Source organism: Salmo salar, chromosome ssa16, assembly GCF_905237065.1.
Source record: "Salmo salar chromosome ssa16, Ssal_v3.1, whole genome shotgun sequence".
Taxonomy (NCBI): Eukaryota; Metazoa; Chordata; class Actinopteri; order Salmoniformes; family Salmonidae; genus Salmo; species Salmo salar.
In genome coordinates, this window is record NC_059457.1 from 86,045,071 (window position 1) to 86,061,537 (window position 16,467).

Consider the following 16,467-nt stretch of genomic DNA (forward strand, 5'->3'; position numbering starts at 1 on the left):
GAGACAGGAGGTGAAGGAGAAGGATAATAACAGAGAGACAGGAGGTGAAGGAGAGGGATAATAACAGAGAGGCAGGAGGTGAAGGAGAGGGATAATAACAGAGAGGCAGGAGGTGAAGGAGAGGGATAATAACAGAGAGACAGGAGGTGAAGGAGAGGGATAATAACAGAGAGGCAGGGTGAAGGAGAGGGATAATAACAGAGAGACAGGGGGTGAAGGAGAGGGATAATAACAGAGACAGGAGGTGAAGGAGAGGGATAATAACAGAGAGACAGGAGGTGAAGGAGAAGGATAATAACAGAGAGACAGGAGGTGAAGGAGAGGGATAATAACAGAGACAGGAGGTGAAGGAGAGGTATAATAACAGAGAGGCAGGAGGTGAAGGAGAGGGATAATAACAGAGAGGCAGGAGGTGAAGGAGAAGGATAATAACAGAGAGGCAGGAGGTGAAGGAGAGGGATAATAACAGAGAGGCAGGAGGTGAAGGAGAGGGATAATAACAGAGGCAGGAGGTGAAGGAGAGGGATAATAACAGAGAGGCAGGAGGTGAAGGAGAGGGATAATAACAGAGAGGCAGGAGGTGAAGGAGAGGGATAATAACAGAGAGACAGGAGGTGAAGGAGAGGGATAATAACAGAGGACAGGAGGTGAAGGAGAGGGATAATAACAGAGAGGCAGGAGGTGAAGGAGAGGGATAATAACAGAGAGGCAGGAGGTGAAGGAGAGGGATAATAACAGAGAGGCAGGAGGTGAAGGAGAGGGATAATAACAGAGAGACAGGAGGTGAAGGAGAGGGATAATAGAGACAGGAGGTGAAGGAGAGGTATAATAACAGAGAGGCAGGAGGTGAAGGAGAAGGATAATAACAGAGAGGCAGGAGGTGAAGGAGAAGGATAATAACAGAGAGACAGGAGGTGAAGGAGAGGGATAATAACAGAGAGGCAGGAGGTGAAGGAGAGGGATAATAACAGAGAGGCAGGGGGTGAAGGAGAGGGATAATAACAGAGAGGCAGGGAGGAGAGGGATAATAACAGAGAGGCAGGAGGTGAAGGAGAGGGATAATAACAGAGAGGCAGGAGGTGAAGGAGAGGGATAATAACAGAGAGACAGGAGGTGAAGGAGAGGGATAATAACAGAGAGGCAGGAGGTGAAGGAGAGGGATAATAACAGAGAGACAGGAGGTGAAGGAGAGGGATAATAACAGAGAGGCAGGAGGTGAAGGAGAGGGATAATAACAGAGAGGCAGGAGGTGAAGGAGAGGGATAATAACAGAGAGACAGGAGGTGAAGGAGAGGGATAATAACAGAGAGGCAGGAGGTGAAGGAGAAGGGATAATAACAGAGAGGCAGGAGGTGAAGGAGAGGGATAATAACAGAGAGGCAGGAGGTGAAGGAGAAGGATAATAACAGAGAGGCAGGAGGTGAAGGAGAAGGATAATAACAGAGAGACAGGAGGTGAAGGAGAGGGATAATAACAGAGAGGCAGGAGGTGAAGGAGAGGGATAATAACAGAGAGGCAGGAGGTGAAGGAGAGGGATAATAACAGAGAGGCAGGAGGTGAAGGAGAGGGATAATAACAGAGAGACAGGAGGTGAAGGAGAAGGATAATAACAGAGAGGCAGGCGGTGAAGGAGAGGGATAATAACAGAGAGGCAGGAGGTGAAGGAGAGGGATAATAACAGAGAGACAGGAGGTGAAGGAGAGGGATAATAACAGAGAGGCAGGAGGTGAAGGAGAGGGATAATAACAGAGAGACAGGAGGTGAAGGAGAAGGATAATAACAGAGAGACAGGAGGTGAAGGAGAGGGATAATAACAGAGAGGCAGGAGGTGAAGGAGAGGGATAATAACAGAGAGGCAGGGTGAAGGAGAGGGATAATAACAGAGAGACAGGAGGCGAAGGAGAGGGATAATAACAGAGAGACAGGAGGTGAAGGAGAGGGATAATAACAGAGAGACAGGAGGTGAAGGAGAGGGATAATAACAGAGAGACAGGAGGTGAAGGAGAGGGATAATAACAGAGAGGCAGGAGGTGAAGGAGAGGGATAATAACAGAGAGGCAGGAGGTGAAGGAGAGGGATAATAACAGAGAGGCAGGAGGTGAAGGAGAAGGATAATAACAGAGAGGCAGGAGGTGAAGGAGAAGGATAATAACAGAGAGACAGGAGGTGAAGGAGAGGGATAATAACAGAGAGGCAGGGTGAAGGAGAGGGATAATAACAGAGAGACAGGAGGTGAAGGAGAGGGATAATAACAGAGAGGCAGGAGGTGAAGGAGAGGGATAATAACAGAGAGACAGGAGGTGAAGGAGAAGGATAATAACAGAGAGGCAGGCGGTGAAGGAGAGGGATAATAACAGAGAGGCAGGAGGTGAAGGAGAGGGATAATAACAGAGAGACAGGAGGTGAAGGAGAGGGATAATAACAGAGAGACAGGAGGTGAAGGAGAGGGATAATAACAGAGAGACAGGAGGTGAAGGAGAAGGATAATAACAGAGAGACAGGAGGTGAAGGAGAGGGATAATAACAGAGAGGCAGGAGGTGAAGGAGAGGGATAATAACAGAGAGGCAGGAGGTGAAGGAGAGGGATAATAACAGAGAGGCAGGAGGTGAAGGAGAGGGATAATAACAGAGAGGCAGGGTGAAGGAGAGGGATAATAACAGAGAGACAGGGGGTGAAGGAGAGGGATAATAACAGAGACAGGAGGTGAAGGAGAAGGATAATAACAGAGAGGCAGGAGGTGAAGGAGAAGGATAATAACAGAGAGACAGGAGGTGAAGGAGAGGGATAATAACAGAGAGACAGGGGGTGAAGGAGAGGGATAATAACAGAGAGACAGGAGGTGAAGGAGAAGGATAATAACAGAGAGGCAGGAGGTGAAGGAGAGGGATAATAACAGAGAGACAGGAGGTGAAGGAGAAGGATAATAACAGAGAGGCAGGAGGTGAAGGAGAGGGATAATAACAGAGAGGCAGGAGGTGAAGGAGAGGGATAATAACAGAGAGACAGGAGGTGAAGGAGAGGGATAATAACAGAGAGGCAGGAGGTGAAGGAGAGGGATAATAACAGAGAGGCAGGAGGTGAAGGAGAAGGATAATAACAGAGAGGCAGGAGGTGAAGGAGAAGGGATAATAACAGAGAGGCAGGAGGTGAAGGAGAGGGATAATAACAGAGAGGCAGGAGGTGAAGGAGAGGGATAATAACAGAGAGGCAGGAGGTGAAGGAGAGGGATAATAACAGAGAGACAGGAGGTGAAGGAGAGGGATAATAACAGAGAGGCAGGGTGAAGGAGAGGGATAATAACAGAGAGGCAGGAGGTGAAGGAGAGGGATAATAACAGAGAGGCAGGAGGTGAAGGAGAGGGATAATAACAGAGAGGCAGGAGGTGAAGGAGAAGGGATAATAACAGAGAGGCAGGAGGTGAAGGAGAGGGATAATAACAGAGAGGCAGGAGGTGAAGGAGAGGGATAATAACAGAGAGGCAGGAGGTGAAGGAGAGGGATAATAACAGAGAGACAGGAGGTGAAGGAGAGGGATAATAACAGAGAGGCAGGAGGTGAAGGAGAAGGATAATAACAGAGAGACAGGAGGTGAAGGAGAGGGATAATAACAGAGAGGCAGGAGGTGAAGGAGAGGGATAATAACAGAGAGGCAGGGGTGAAGGAGAGGGATAATAACAGAGAGACAGGAGGCGAAGGAGAGGGATAATAACAGAGAGGCAGGAGGTGAAGGAGAGGGATAATAACAGAGAGACAGGAGGTGAAGGAGAGGGATAATAACAGAGAGACAGGAGGTGAAGGAGAGGGATAATAACAGAGAGGCAGGAGGTGAAGGAGAGGGATAATAACAGAGAGGCAGGAGGTGAAGGAGAGGGATAATAACAGAGAGGCAGGAGGTGAAGGAGAAGGATAATAACAGAGAGGCAGGAGGTGAAGGAGAGGGATAATAACAGAGAGACAGGAGGTGAAGGAGAGGGATAATAACAGAGAGGCAGGGTGAAGGAGAGGGATAATAACAGAGAGACAGGAGGTGAAGGAGAGGGATAATAACAGAGAGGCAGGAGGTGAAGGAGAGGGATAATAACAGAGAGACAGGAGGTGAAGGAGAAGGATAATAACAGAGAGGCAGGAGGTGAAGGAGAGGGATAATAACAGAGAGGCAGGAGGTGAAGGAGAGGGATAATAACAGAGAGACAGGAGGTGAAGGAGAGGGATAATAACAGAGAGACAGGAGGTGAAGGAGAGGGATAATAACAGAGAGACAGGAGGTGAAGGAGAAGGATAATAACAGAGAGGCAGGAGGTGAAGGAGAGGGATAATAACAGAGAGGCAGGAGGTGAAGGAGAGGGATAATAACAGAGAGGCAGGAGGTGAAGGAGAGGGATAATAACAGAGAGGCAGGAGGTGAAGGAGAGGGATAATAACAGAGAGGCAGGAGGTGAAGGAGAGGGATAATAACAGAGAGACAGGGGGTGAAGGAGAAGGATAATAACAGAGAGGCAGGAGGTGAAGGAGAAGGATAATAACAGAGAGACAGGAGGTGAAGGAGAGGGATAATAACAGAGAGACAGGGGGTGAAGGAGAGGGATAATAACAGAGAGACAGGAGGTGAAGGAGAAGGATAATAACAGAGAGGCAGGAGGTGAAGGAGAGGGATAATAACAGAGAGACAGGAGGTGAAGGAGAAGGATAATAACAGAGACAGGGGGTGAAGGAGAGGGATAATAACAGAGAGGCAGGAGGTGAAGGAGAGGGATAATAACAGAGACAGGAGGTGAAGGAGAGGTATAATAACAGAGAGGCAGGAGGTGAAGGAGAGGGATAATAACAGAGAGGCAGGAGGTGAAGGAGAAGGATAATAACAGAGAGGCAGGAGGTGAAGGAGAGGGATAATAACAGAGAGGCAGGAGGTGAAGGAGAGGGATAATAACAAGAGGCAGGAGGTGAAGGAGAGGGATAATAACAGAGAGGCAGGAGGTGAAGGAGAGGGATAATAACAGAGAGACAGGAGGTGAAGGAGAGGGATAATAACAGAGAGACAGGAGGTGAAGGAGAGGGATAATAACAGAGAGACAGGAGGTGAAGGAGAGGGATAATAACAGAGAGGCAGGAGGTGAAGGAGAGGGATAATAACAGAGAGGCAGGAGGTGAAGGAGAGGGATAATAACAGAGAGGCAGGAGGTGAAGGAGAGGGATAATAACAGAGAGACAGGAGGTGAAGGAGAGGGATAATAAAGAGACAGGAGGTGAAGGAGAGGTATAATAACAGAGAGGCAGGAGGTGAAGGAGAGGGATAATAACAGAGAGGCAGGAGGTGAAGGAGAAGGATAATAACAGAGAGACAGGAGGTGAAGGAGAGGGATAATAACAGAGAGGCAGGAGGTGAAGGAGAGGGATAATAACAGAGAGGCAGGGGGTGAAGGAGAGGGATAATAACAGAGAGGCAGGAGGAGAGGGATAATAACAGAGAGGCAGGAGGTGAAGGAGAGGGATAATAACAGAGAGACAGGAGGTGAAGGAGAGGGATAATAACAGAGAGGCAGGGGTGAAGGAGAGGGATAATAACAGAGAGACAGGAGGTGAAGGAGAGGGATAATAACAGAGAGGCAGGAGGTGAAGGAGAGGGATAATAACAGAGAGACAGGAGGTGAAGGAGAGGGATAATAACAGAGAGACAGGAGGTGAAGGAGAGGGATAATAACAGAGAGGCAGGAGGTGAAGGAGAGGGATAATAACAGAGAGGCAGGAGGTGAAGGAGAGGGATAATAACAGAGAGGCAGGAGGTGAAGGAGAAGGATAATAACAGAGAGGCAGGAGGTGAAGGAGAAGGATAATAACAGAGAGACAGGAGGTGAAGGAGAGGGATAATAACAGAGAGGCAGGGTGAAGGAGAGGGATAATAACAGAGAGACAGGAGGTGAAGGAGAGGGATAATAACAGAGAGGCAGGAGGTGAAGGAGAGGGATAATAACAGAGAGACAGGAGGTGAAGGAGAAGGATAATAACAGAGAGGCAGGAGGTGAAGGAGAGGGATAATAACAGAGAGGCAGGAGGTGAAGGAGAGGGATAATAACAGAGAGACAGGAGGTGAAGGAGAGGGATAATAACAGAGAGACAGGAGGTGAAGGAGAGGGATAATAACAGAGAGACAGGAGGTGAAGGAGAAGGATAATAACAGAGAGACAGGAGGTGAAGGAGAGGGATAATAACAGAGAGGCAGGAGGTGAAGGAGAGGGATAATAACAGAGAGGCAGGAGGTGAAGGAGAGGGATAATAACAGAGAGGCAGGAGGTGAAGGAGAGGGATAATAACAGAGAGGCAGGGTGAAGGAGAGGGATAATAACAGAGAGACAGGGGGGTGAAGGAGAGGGATAATAACAGAGACAGGAGGTGAAGGAGAAGGATAATAACAGAGAGGCAGGAGGTGAAGGAGAAGGATAATAACAGAGAGACAGGAGGTGAAGGAGAGGGATAATAACAGAGACAGGAGGTGAAGGAGAGGTATAATAACAGAGAGGCAGGAGGTGAAGGAGAGGGATAATAACAGAGAGGCAGGAGGTGAAGGAGAGGGATAATAACAGAGAGGCAGGAGGTGAAGGAGAAGGATAATAACAGAGAGACAGGAGGTGAAGGAGAGGGATAATAACAGAGAGGCAGGAGGTGAAGGAGAAGGATAATAACAGAGAGGCAGGAGGTGAAGGAGAGGGATAATAACAGAGAGGCAGGAGGTGAAGGAGAGGGATAATAACAGAGAGACAGGAGGTGAAGGAGAGGGATAATAACAGAGAGACAGGAGGTGAAGGAGAGGGATAATAACAGAGAGACAGGAGGTGAAGGAGAGGGATAATAACAGAGAGACAGGAGGTGAAGGAGAGGGATAATAACAGAGAGGCAGGAGGTGAAGGAGAGGGATAATAACAGAGAGGCAGGAGGTGAAGGAGAGGGATAATAACAGAGAGACAGGAGGTGAAGGAGAGGGATAATAACAGAGAGGCAGGAGGTGAAGGAGAAGGATAATAACAGAGAGGCAGGAGGTGAAGGAGAGGGATAATAACAGAGAGGCAGGAGGTGAAGGAGAGGGATAATAACAGAGAGGCAGGAGGTGAAGGAGAGGGATAATAACAGAGAGGCAGGAGGTGAAGGAGAGGGATAATAACAGAGAGGCAGGAGGTGAAGGAGAGGGATAATAACAGAGAGACAGGAGGTGAAGGAGAGGGATAATAACAGAGAGGCAGGAGGTGAAGGAGAGGGATAATAACAGAGAGACAGGAGGTGAAGGAGAGGGATAATAACAGAGAGGCAGGAGGTGAAGGAGAGGGATAATAACAGAGAGGCAGGAGGTGAAGGAGAGGGATAATAACAGAGAGGCAGGAGGTGAAGGAGAGGGATAATAACAGAAAGGCAGAGCCAGAGACAGAAAGCGCGACAGAACAAGGCGATCATGGGTAAATTGTGACTGTCTGACTGATCTACAAATAATACTGAGTAGTTATTTATAATGCAAGGTGATTTGTACATCAGTCAGTCTCGACTAAACATGTAAAGTCAACTGCAACGTTAAACACGCCCATTCAGTTAGGATCAGAGGAAGGAACGGAGAAGGGCGTTAAAAAAACAAGAGATGTGGCCTGTAAAGTAAAACAGATCCTGAAGTGACATCATGCGACACTTACATTCAGACTGATGATGTCACAGTTCAGCTGCAGCTGTCTTTGCTTGATGACATGGATGGTTCCGGTCTCATCCTTCTTCACCTGGACACAAACAGTCAGTCAATCAACAGGACAGTCTATTGTTATTGTTTACTAAACAAGGAATAATGGTAAGCAGGAAGTAAACAGGAAGTGAGGTGTTACCAGCAGGAAGTGTATGGTGTCTCCTCTGCAGAATGCCAGGACAGGGTTGACCACCTTCTGAACGGGGACAAACTGCCAGGCTAGCTGGGGAACACTGGTCGGGTCCGTCTGCAACAACAACATTAGACAGGTCTTATTCATATCTGTGTCCCAAATGGCACCCTATTCCCTTTATAGTGCACTACTTTAGACCAGGGCAAATGACACCCTAGTCCCTTTATAGTGCACTACTTTAGACCAGGGCAAATAACACCCTAGTCCCTTTATAGTGCACTACTTTAGAGCAGGGCAAATGACACCCTAGTCCCTTTATAGTGCACTACTTTAGAGCAGGGTGCCATTTCTAGCCCTTCCAATAGGACAGCCAACGCAGGGTGAGTACTGTGGTGTATAAATGGTTACCAGGGTGTAGTGTGTATCAGCGAGGTGGGTGCTACAGACTGCTGGTGGATGAGGTAAATAACCCTCATACAAAGATCCAAGACGAGTGCCTAGGGGCCAGGGGCCAGGGCTTAGGACCAAGGGTTTGTTTGAACAAATGGGTTCTCCAACAATGTCCTCCAGCCTTTACAAAATCAGCGTCCTTTATATTCTCTCTGCCTGCTGTATGTGAACAAAACCTTATTACTGGCACAACCGCAGTGTATGATGAAGACTGATGTACTTTAATCAGTTCAGCAAATAGCTGAATCTTTATACAATGAATAGAAATTACAGGGCCTTTGTCCTGTTCTGTTCCTAGCCAGGCAGCGTCTATTGTGTCCCCCCAGCCTCCAATCTCCTGTTCTGTTCCTAGCCAGGCAGCGTCTATTGTGTTCCCCCCCCAGCCTCCATTCTCCTGTTCTGTTCCTAGCCAGGCAGCGTCTATTGTGTCCCCCCAGCCTCCAAACTCCTGTTCTGTTCCTAGCCAGGCAGCGTCTATTGTGTCCCCCCAGCCTCCAATCTCCTGTTCTGTTCCTAGCCAGGCAGCGTCTATTGTGTTCCCCCCCAGCCTCCAATCTCCTGTTCTGTTCCTAGCCAGGCAGCGTCTATTGTGTCCCCCCAGCCTCCAATCTCCTGTTCTGTTCCTAGCCAGGCAGCGTCTATTGTGTTCCCCCCAGCCTCTAATCTCCTGTTCTGTTCCTAGCCAGGCAGCGTCTATTGTGTCCCCCCAGCCTCCAATCTCCTGTTCTGTTCCTAGCCAGACAGCGTCTATTGTGTCCCCCCAGCCTCCAATCTCCTGTTCTGTTCCTAGCCAGGCAGCGTCTATTGTGTCCTCCCAGCCTCCAATCTCCTGTTCTGTTCCTAGCCAGGCAGCGTCTATTGTGTTCCCCCCAGCCTCCAATCTCCTTTTCTGTTCCTAGCCAGGCAGCGTCTATTGTGTTCCCTCCCCCAGCCTCCAATCTCCTGTTCTGTTCCTAGCCAGGCAGCGTCTATTGTGTTCCCCCAGCCTCCAATCTCCTGTTCTGTTCCTAGCCAGACAGCGTCTATTGTGTCCCCCCAGCCTCCAATCTCCTGTTCTGTTCCTAGCCAGGCAGCGTCTATTGTGTCCCCCCAGCCTCCAATCTCCTGTTCTGTTCCTAGCCAGGCAGCGTCTATTGTGTCCCCCCAGCCTCCAATCTCCTGTTCTGTTCCTAGCCAGGCAGCGTCTATTGTGTCCCCCCAGCCTCCAATCTCCTGTTCTGTTCCTAGACAGGCAGCGTCTATTGTGTCCCCCCAGCCTCCAATCTCCTGTTCTGTTCCTAGCCAGGCAGCGTCTATTGTGTCCCCCCCAGCCTCCAATCTCCTGTTCTGTTCCTAGCCAGGCAGCGTCTATTGTGTTCCCCCCCAGCCTCCAATCTCCTGTTCTGTTCCTAGCCAGGCAGCGTCTATTGTGTCCCCCCAGCCTCCAATCTCCTGTTCTGTTCCTAGCCAGGCAGAGTCTATTGTGTCCCCCCAGCCTCCAATCTTCTGTTCTGTTCCTAGCCAGGCAGCGTCTATTGTGTTCCCCCCCCCAGCCTCCAATCTCCTGTTCTGTTCCTAGCCAGACAGCGTCTATTGTGTCCCCCCAGCCTCCAATCTCCTGTTCTGTTCCTAGCCAGGCAGAGTCTATTGTGTCCCCCCAGCCTCCAATCTTCTGTTCTGTTCCTAGCCAGGCAGCGTCTATTGTGTCCCCCCAGCCTCCAATCTCCTTTTCTGTTCCTAGCCAGACAGCGTCTATTGTGTTCCCCCCAGCCTCCAATCTCCTGTTCTGTTCCTAGCCAGGCAGCGTCTATTGTGTTCCCCCCAGCCTCCAATCTCCTGTTCTGTTCCTAGCCAGGCAGCGTCTATTGTGTTCCCTCCCAGCCTCCAATCTCCTGTTCTGTTCCTAGCCAGACAGCGTCTATTGTGTTCCCTCCCAGCCTCCAATCTCCTGTTCTGTTCCTAGCCAGGCAGCGTCTATTGTGTCCCCCCAGCCTCCAATCTCCTGTTCTGTTCCTAGCCAGGCAGCGTCTATTGTGTCCCCCCAGCCTCCAATCTCCTGTTCTGTTCCTAGCCAGGCAGCGTCTATTGTGTTCCCCCCCAGCCTCCAATCTCCTGTTCTGTTCCTAGCCAGACAGTGTCTATTGTGTTCCCCCAGCCTCCAATCTCCTGTTCTGTTCCTAGCCAGGCAGCGTCTATTGTGTTCCCCCCCAGCCTCCAATCTCCTGTTCTGTTCCTAGCCAGACAGTGTCTATTGTGTTCCCCCAGCCTCCAATCTCCTGTTCTGTTCCTAGCAACTAGGCATGTTATGTTTGTGACATTCAAGGATAACGACACAGAGAAAGGGTTGTGAGGGAGAGGGGGAAGAGAGGTCAGAGAAGGATAACGAGACAGAGAAAGGGTTGTGAGGGAGAGGGGGAAGAGAGGTCAGAGAAGGATAACGACACAGAGAAAGGGTTGTGAGGGAGAGGGGGAAGAGAGGTCAGAGAAGGATAACGAGACAGAGAAAGGGTTGTGAGGGAGAGGGGGAAGAGAGGTCAGAGAAGGATAACGAGACAGAGAAAGGGTTGTGAGGGAGAGGGGGAAGAGAGGTCAGAGAAGGATAACGACACAGAGAAAGGGTTGTGAGGGGAGAGGGGGAAGAGAGGTCAGAGAAGGATAACGACACAGAGAAAGGGTTGTGAGGGAGAGGGGGAAGAGAGGTCAGAGAAGGATAACGAGACAGAGAAAGGGTTGTGAGGGAGAGGGGGAAGAGAGGTCAGAGAAGGATAACGACACAGAGAAAGGGTTGTGAGGGAGAGGGGGAAGAGAGGTCAGAGAAGGATAACGAGACAGAGAAAGGGTTGTGAGGGAGAGGGGGAAGAGAGGTCAGAGAAGGATAACGAGACAGAGAAAGGGTTGTGAGGGAGAGGGGGAAGAGAGGTCAGAGAAGGATAACGAGACAGAGAAAGGGTTGTGAGGGAGAGGGGGAAAGGCCTAGATGAGAGAAGGGGTACCTTGCCATAGGGAAATGTCATCCACACTTTGAGAGAAGGCTTCAGTCCGATCACTAGAATCTGAAAGGAACAACATCGTGTTGACAAATATTCTCAGTGGAACTGAAGAGCAAGACAAAAATAACAATGACATAGTTACTGTTAACTGTAGGGTGTGAATGTCATGTATCACCCAGTATAGAACAGACTGTAGGGTGTGAAAGACATGTATCACCCAGTGTAGAACAGACTGTAGGGTGTGAATGTCATGTATCACCCAGTATAGAACAGACTGTAGGGTGTGAATGTCATGTATCACCCAGTATAGAACAGACTGTAGGGTGTGAAAGACATGTATCACCCAGTATAGAACAGACTGTAGGGTGTGAATGTCATGTATCACCCAGTATAGAACAGACTGTAGGGTGTGAATGTCATGTATCACCCAGTATAGAACAGACTGTAGGGTGTGAATGTCATGTATCACCCAGTATAGAACAGACTGTAGGGTGTGAATGTCATGTATCACCCAGTATAGAACAGACTGTAGGGTGTGAATGACATGTATCACCCAGTATAGAACAGACTGTAGGGTGTGAATGTCATGTATCACCCAGTATAGAACAGACTGTAGGGTGTGAATGTCATGTATCACCCAGTATAGAACAGACTGTAGGGTGTGAAAGACATGTATCACCCAGTATAGAACAGACTGTAGGGTGTGAATGTCATGTATCACCCAGTATAGAACAGACTGTAGGGTGTGAATGACATGTATCACCCAGTATAGAACAGACTGTAGGGTGTGAATGTCATGTATCACCCAGTATAGAACAGACTGTAGGGTGTGAATGTCATGTATCACCCAGTATAGAACAGACTGTAGGGTGTGAAAGACATGTATCACCCAGTATAGAACAGACTGTAGGGTGTGAATGTCATGTATCACCCAGTATAGAACAGACTGTAGGGTGTGAATGTCATGTATCACCCAGTATAGAACAGACTGTAGGGTGTGAATGTCATGTATCACCCAGTATAGAACAGACTGTAGGGTGTGAATGTCATGTATCACCCAGTATAGAACAGACTGTAGGGTGTGAATGTCATGTATCACCCAGTATAGAACAGACTGTAGGGTGTGAATGTCATGTGTCACCCAGTATAGAACAGACTGTAGGGTGTGAATGTCATGTGTCACCCAGTATAGAACAGACTGTAGGGTGTGAAAGACATGTATCACCCAGTATAGAACAGACTGTAGGGTGTGAAAGACATGTATCACCCAGTATAGAACAGACTGTAGGGTGTGAATGTCATGTGTCACCCAGTATAGAACAGACTGTAGGGTGTGAATGTCATGTATCACCCAGTATAGAACAGACTGTAGGGTGTGAATGTCATGTGTCACCCAGTATAGAACAGACTGTAGGGTGTGAATGTCATGTATCACCCAGTATAGAACAGACTGTAGGGTGTGAATGTCATGTATCACCCAGTATAGAACAGACTGTAGGGTGTGAATGTCATGTATCACCCAGTATAGAAAAGACTGTAGGGTGTGAATGTCATGTATCACCCAGTATAGAACAGACTGTAGGGTGTGAAAGACATGTATCACCCAGTATAGAACAGACTGTAGGGTGTGAATGTCATGTATCACCCAGTATAGAACAGACTGTAGGGTGTGAAAGACATGTATCACCCAGTATAGAACAGACTGTAGGGTGTGAATGTCATGTATCACCCAGTATAGAACAGACTGTAGGGTGTGAATGTCATGTATCACCCAGTATAGAACAGACTGTAGGGTGTGAATGTCATGTATCACCCAGTATAGAACAGACTGTAGGGTGTGAATGTCATGTATCACCCAGTATAGAACAGACTGTAGGGTGTGAATGACATGTATCACCCAGTATAGAACAGACTGTAGGGTGTGAATGTCATGTATCACCCAGTATAGAACAGACTGTAGGGTGTGAATGTCATGTATCACCCAGTATAGAACAGACTGTAGGGTGTGAAAGACATGTATCACCCAGTATAGAACAGACTGTAGGGTGTGAATGTCATGTATCACCCAGTATAGAACAGACTGTAGGGTGTGAAAGACATGTATCACCCAGTATAGAACAGACTGTAGGGTGTGAAAGACATGTATCACCCAGTATAGAACAGACTGTAGGGTGTGAATGACATGTATCACCCAGTATAGAACAGACTGTAGGGTGTGAAAGACATGTGTCACCCAGTATAGAACAGACTGTAGGGTGTGAAAGACATGTATCACCCAGTATAGAACAGACTGTAGGGTGTGAAAGACATGTATCACCCAGTATAGAACAGACTGTAGGGTGTGAAAGACATGTATCACCCAGTATAGAACAGACTGTAGGGTGTGAATGTCATGTATCACCCAGTATAGAACAGACTGTAGGGTGTGAAAGACATGTGTCACCCAGTATAGAACAGACTGTAGGGTGTGAAAGACATGTATCACCCAGTATAGAACAGACTGTAGGGTGTGAAAGACACCCAGTATAGAACAGACTGTAGGGTGTGAAAGACACCCAGTATAGAACAGACTGTAGGGTGTAGTGTGTCGGGTGTAGTGTGTAGGGTGTAGGGTGTAGTGTGTAGGGTGTAGTGTGTGTAGGGTGTAGTGTGTAGTGTGTGTAGGGTGTAGTGTGTAGAGGGTGTAGTGTGTAGTGTGTGTGTAGGGTGTAGGGTGTGTAGGGTGTAGTGTGTGTAGGGTGTAGTGTGTGTAGGGTGTAGTGTGTAGTGTGTGTAGGGTGTAGTGTGTGTAGGGTGTAGTGTGTGTAGGGTGTAGTGTGTGTGTAGGGTGTACGGTGTAGTGTGTGTAGGGTGTAGTGTGTGTAGGGTGTAGTGTGTAGTGTGTGTAGGGTGTAGTGTGTGTAGGGTGTAGAGTGTAGGGTGTGTAGTGTGTGTAGTGTGTGTAGGGTGTAGTGTGTGTAGGGTGTAGGGTGTGTAGTGTGTAGTGGGTGTAGTGTGTGTAGGGTGTGTAGGGTGTGTGTAGTGTGTAGGGTGTAGTGTGTAGTGTGTAGGGTGTAGTGTGTGTAGTGTGTAGTGTGTAGTGTGTAGGGTGTAGTGTGTGTAGTGTGTGTAGTGTGTAGTGTGTAGGGTGTGTAGTGTGTAGTGTGTAGTGGGTGTAGGGTGTGTAGGGTGTGTGTAGTGTGTGTAGTGTGTAGGGTGTAGGGTGTAGTGTGTAGGGTGTAGTGTGTAGGGTGTAGTGTGTGTAGTGTGTGTAGTGTGTAGGGTGTAGTGTGTAGTGTGTAGGGTGTAGGGTGTATAGGACAGGATCATCAACCAGACTCAGCTGCAGGGATAGTTTTTCTGGAGCGGACGGTCAGGGGGCCGGAACAGAATTACAAATCATTTGTAGACTGCAAATTGACCGCAAGAAGCCCAAACAGATATAACATTTGACTTAAACATAATAATTTCAAACCTTGCTTACATTTTGTATACGATCACGTACACTCCCTGGCCAGTTTATTAGGTAAACCCATCCAGAACAATTGGTATCAACCTTGGCTGCTTATACCAAATCCTGACTGCCATCGGCATGACGAAACATTCATCAGACCAGGCTATGTTTTTCCACTACTTAATTGTCCAGTGCGCTGGCGTTCCCACTGGAGCCTCTTCTTCTGGTGTTTATCTGATAGGAGTGGAACCCCGTGTGGTCGTCTGCTGCAGTAGCCCGTCTGTGACAAGGAGCGACGAGTTGTGCCTTCCGGGATGCCGTTCAGATGCCATTATTTGCTTGTTTGTGGCAAGCCTGTTAGTTCCCACGATTCTTACCATTCTCCTTCAACCTCTCATCAACGAGCTGTTTTCGCTCACAGGACTTCCGCTGACTGGATGTTTTGTTTGTCACACCATTCTCCGTAAACACTAGAGTGTCGTGCGTGAAAGCCCAGGAGGCTGTCCGTTTCTGAGCCCGGGGAACCAATGATCTTACTACGCTCCAAGTCACTTAGGTCGTTTTGACCATTCTAACGTTCAATCCAACAGTAACTGAATGCCTTGATGCCTGCTTTATACAGCAAGCCACATGACTCACTGTCTGTAGGAGCAATCCATTTGTGAACAGGGTGGTGTACCTAATAAACTGGCCACCCAGTGTATCCCTCTCTATAATGTATAGGAATACTAGGGAACAGATTTCCAAAATTAAAATCATTTGGAGCTGATTTGCTGGTGCTTTTACATTTTTTTTTTTTTATCTCCAACAATAAAACATTTTAATAAAAATAAGTTGTATTTTTTGGCTCAGAAAACTAGTGGGGCTAAATAATTGGCGCCAGTTGGGGAAACCTGGTATAGGGTTTACCTTAGTAAGAGAGGCCATGGCCAGTAGAGAGTACGGTGTGATGGGGTGATCCTTCAGGTCCGGGCCAGTAAGAAGAGGCTCCACATTACACACCTCCCTCTTAGAGCCACTGAACAGACAACGAGACTCACATGTACGCATCCCCATCAACCTCCTACACGCAGAGAGAGAGAGAGAGAGAGAGAGAGAGAGAGAGAGAGAGAGAGAGAGAGAGAGAGAGAGAGAGAGAGAGAGCGAGAGAGAGAGAGAGAGAGACAGGAGGGAGGAGGGGGAGAGAAAGAGAGACAGAGGGAGAGAGAGAGAGAGGAGGGGGGAGAGAGAGACAGAGAGAGAGGAGGGGGAAGGGGGAGAGAGAGACAGAGAGACAGGAGGGGGAGAGAGGCAGAGAGAGAGAGAGACAGGAGGGGGAGGGGAGAGAGAGAGGAGGGGGAGAGAGGCAGAGAGAGAGTGAGACAGGAGGGAGGAGAGAGAGAGACAGGAGGGAGGAGGGGGAGAGAAAGAGAGACAGAGGGAGAGAGAGAGAGAGAGAGAGACAGGAGGGAGGAGGGGGAGAGAAAGAGAGACAGAGGGGAGAGAGAGAGAGAGAGAGAGAGACAGGAGGGAGGAGGGGGAGAGAAAGAGAGACAGAGGGAGAGAGAGAGAGAGAGAGAGGAGGGGGAGAGAAAGAGAGATAGAGGGAGAGAGAGAGAGAGGAGGGGGGAGAGAAAGAGAGAGAGGAGGGGGGAAGGGGGAGAGAGAGGAGGGAGGGGGGAAAGAGAGGAGGGGAGAGAGAGACTAACAAAATAAACATAACATAACTTCAGTCACAAAGTAGGTTTGTGGTTCATTATGACAATATTGAATATCCTATTTCCCCTAA

General features: G+C 48.5%; 1 protein-coding gene across 1 annotated transcript in view; it reads right to left on the reverse strand.

Annotated features, from left to right (window-relative positions):
* LOC106574831 (vacuolar protein sorting-associated protein 8 homolog) overlaps positions 1–16,467 on the reverse strand; it is a 157,405-nt gene that overhangs the window by 105,418 nt on the left and 35,520 nt on the right. The window contains 4 exon segments of the mRNA XM_045698361.1: positions 7,671–7,751; positions 7,854–7,961; positions 11,270–11,329; positions 15,609–15,762. Coding sequence (XP_045554317.1) covers positions 7,671–7,751; positions 7,854–7,961; positions 11,270–11,329; positions 15,609–15,762 — 403 coding nt within the window.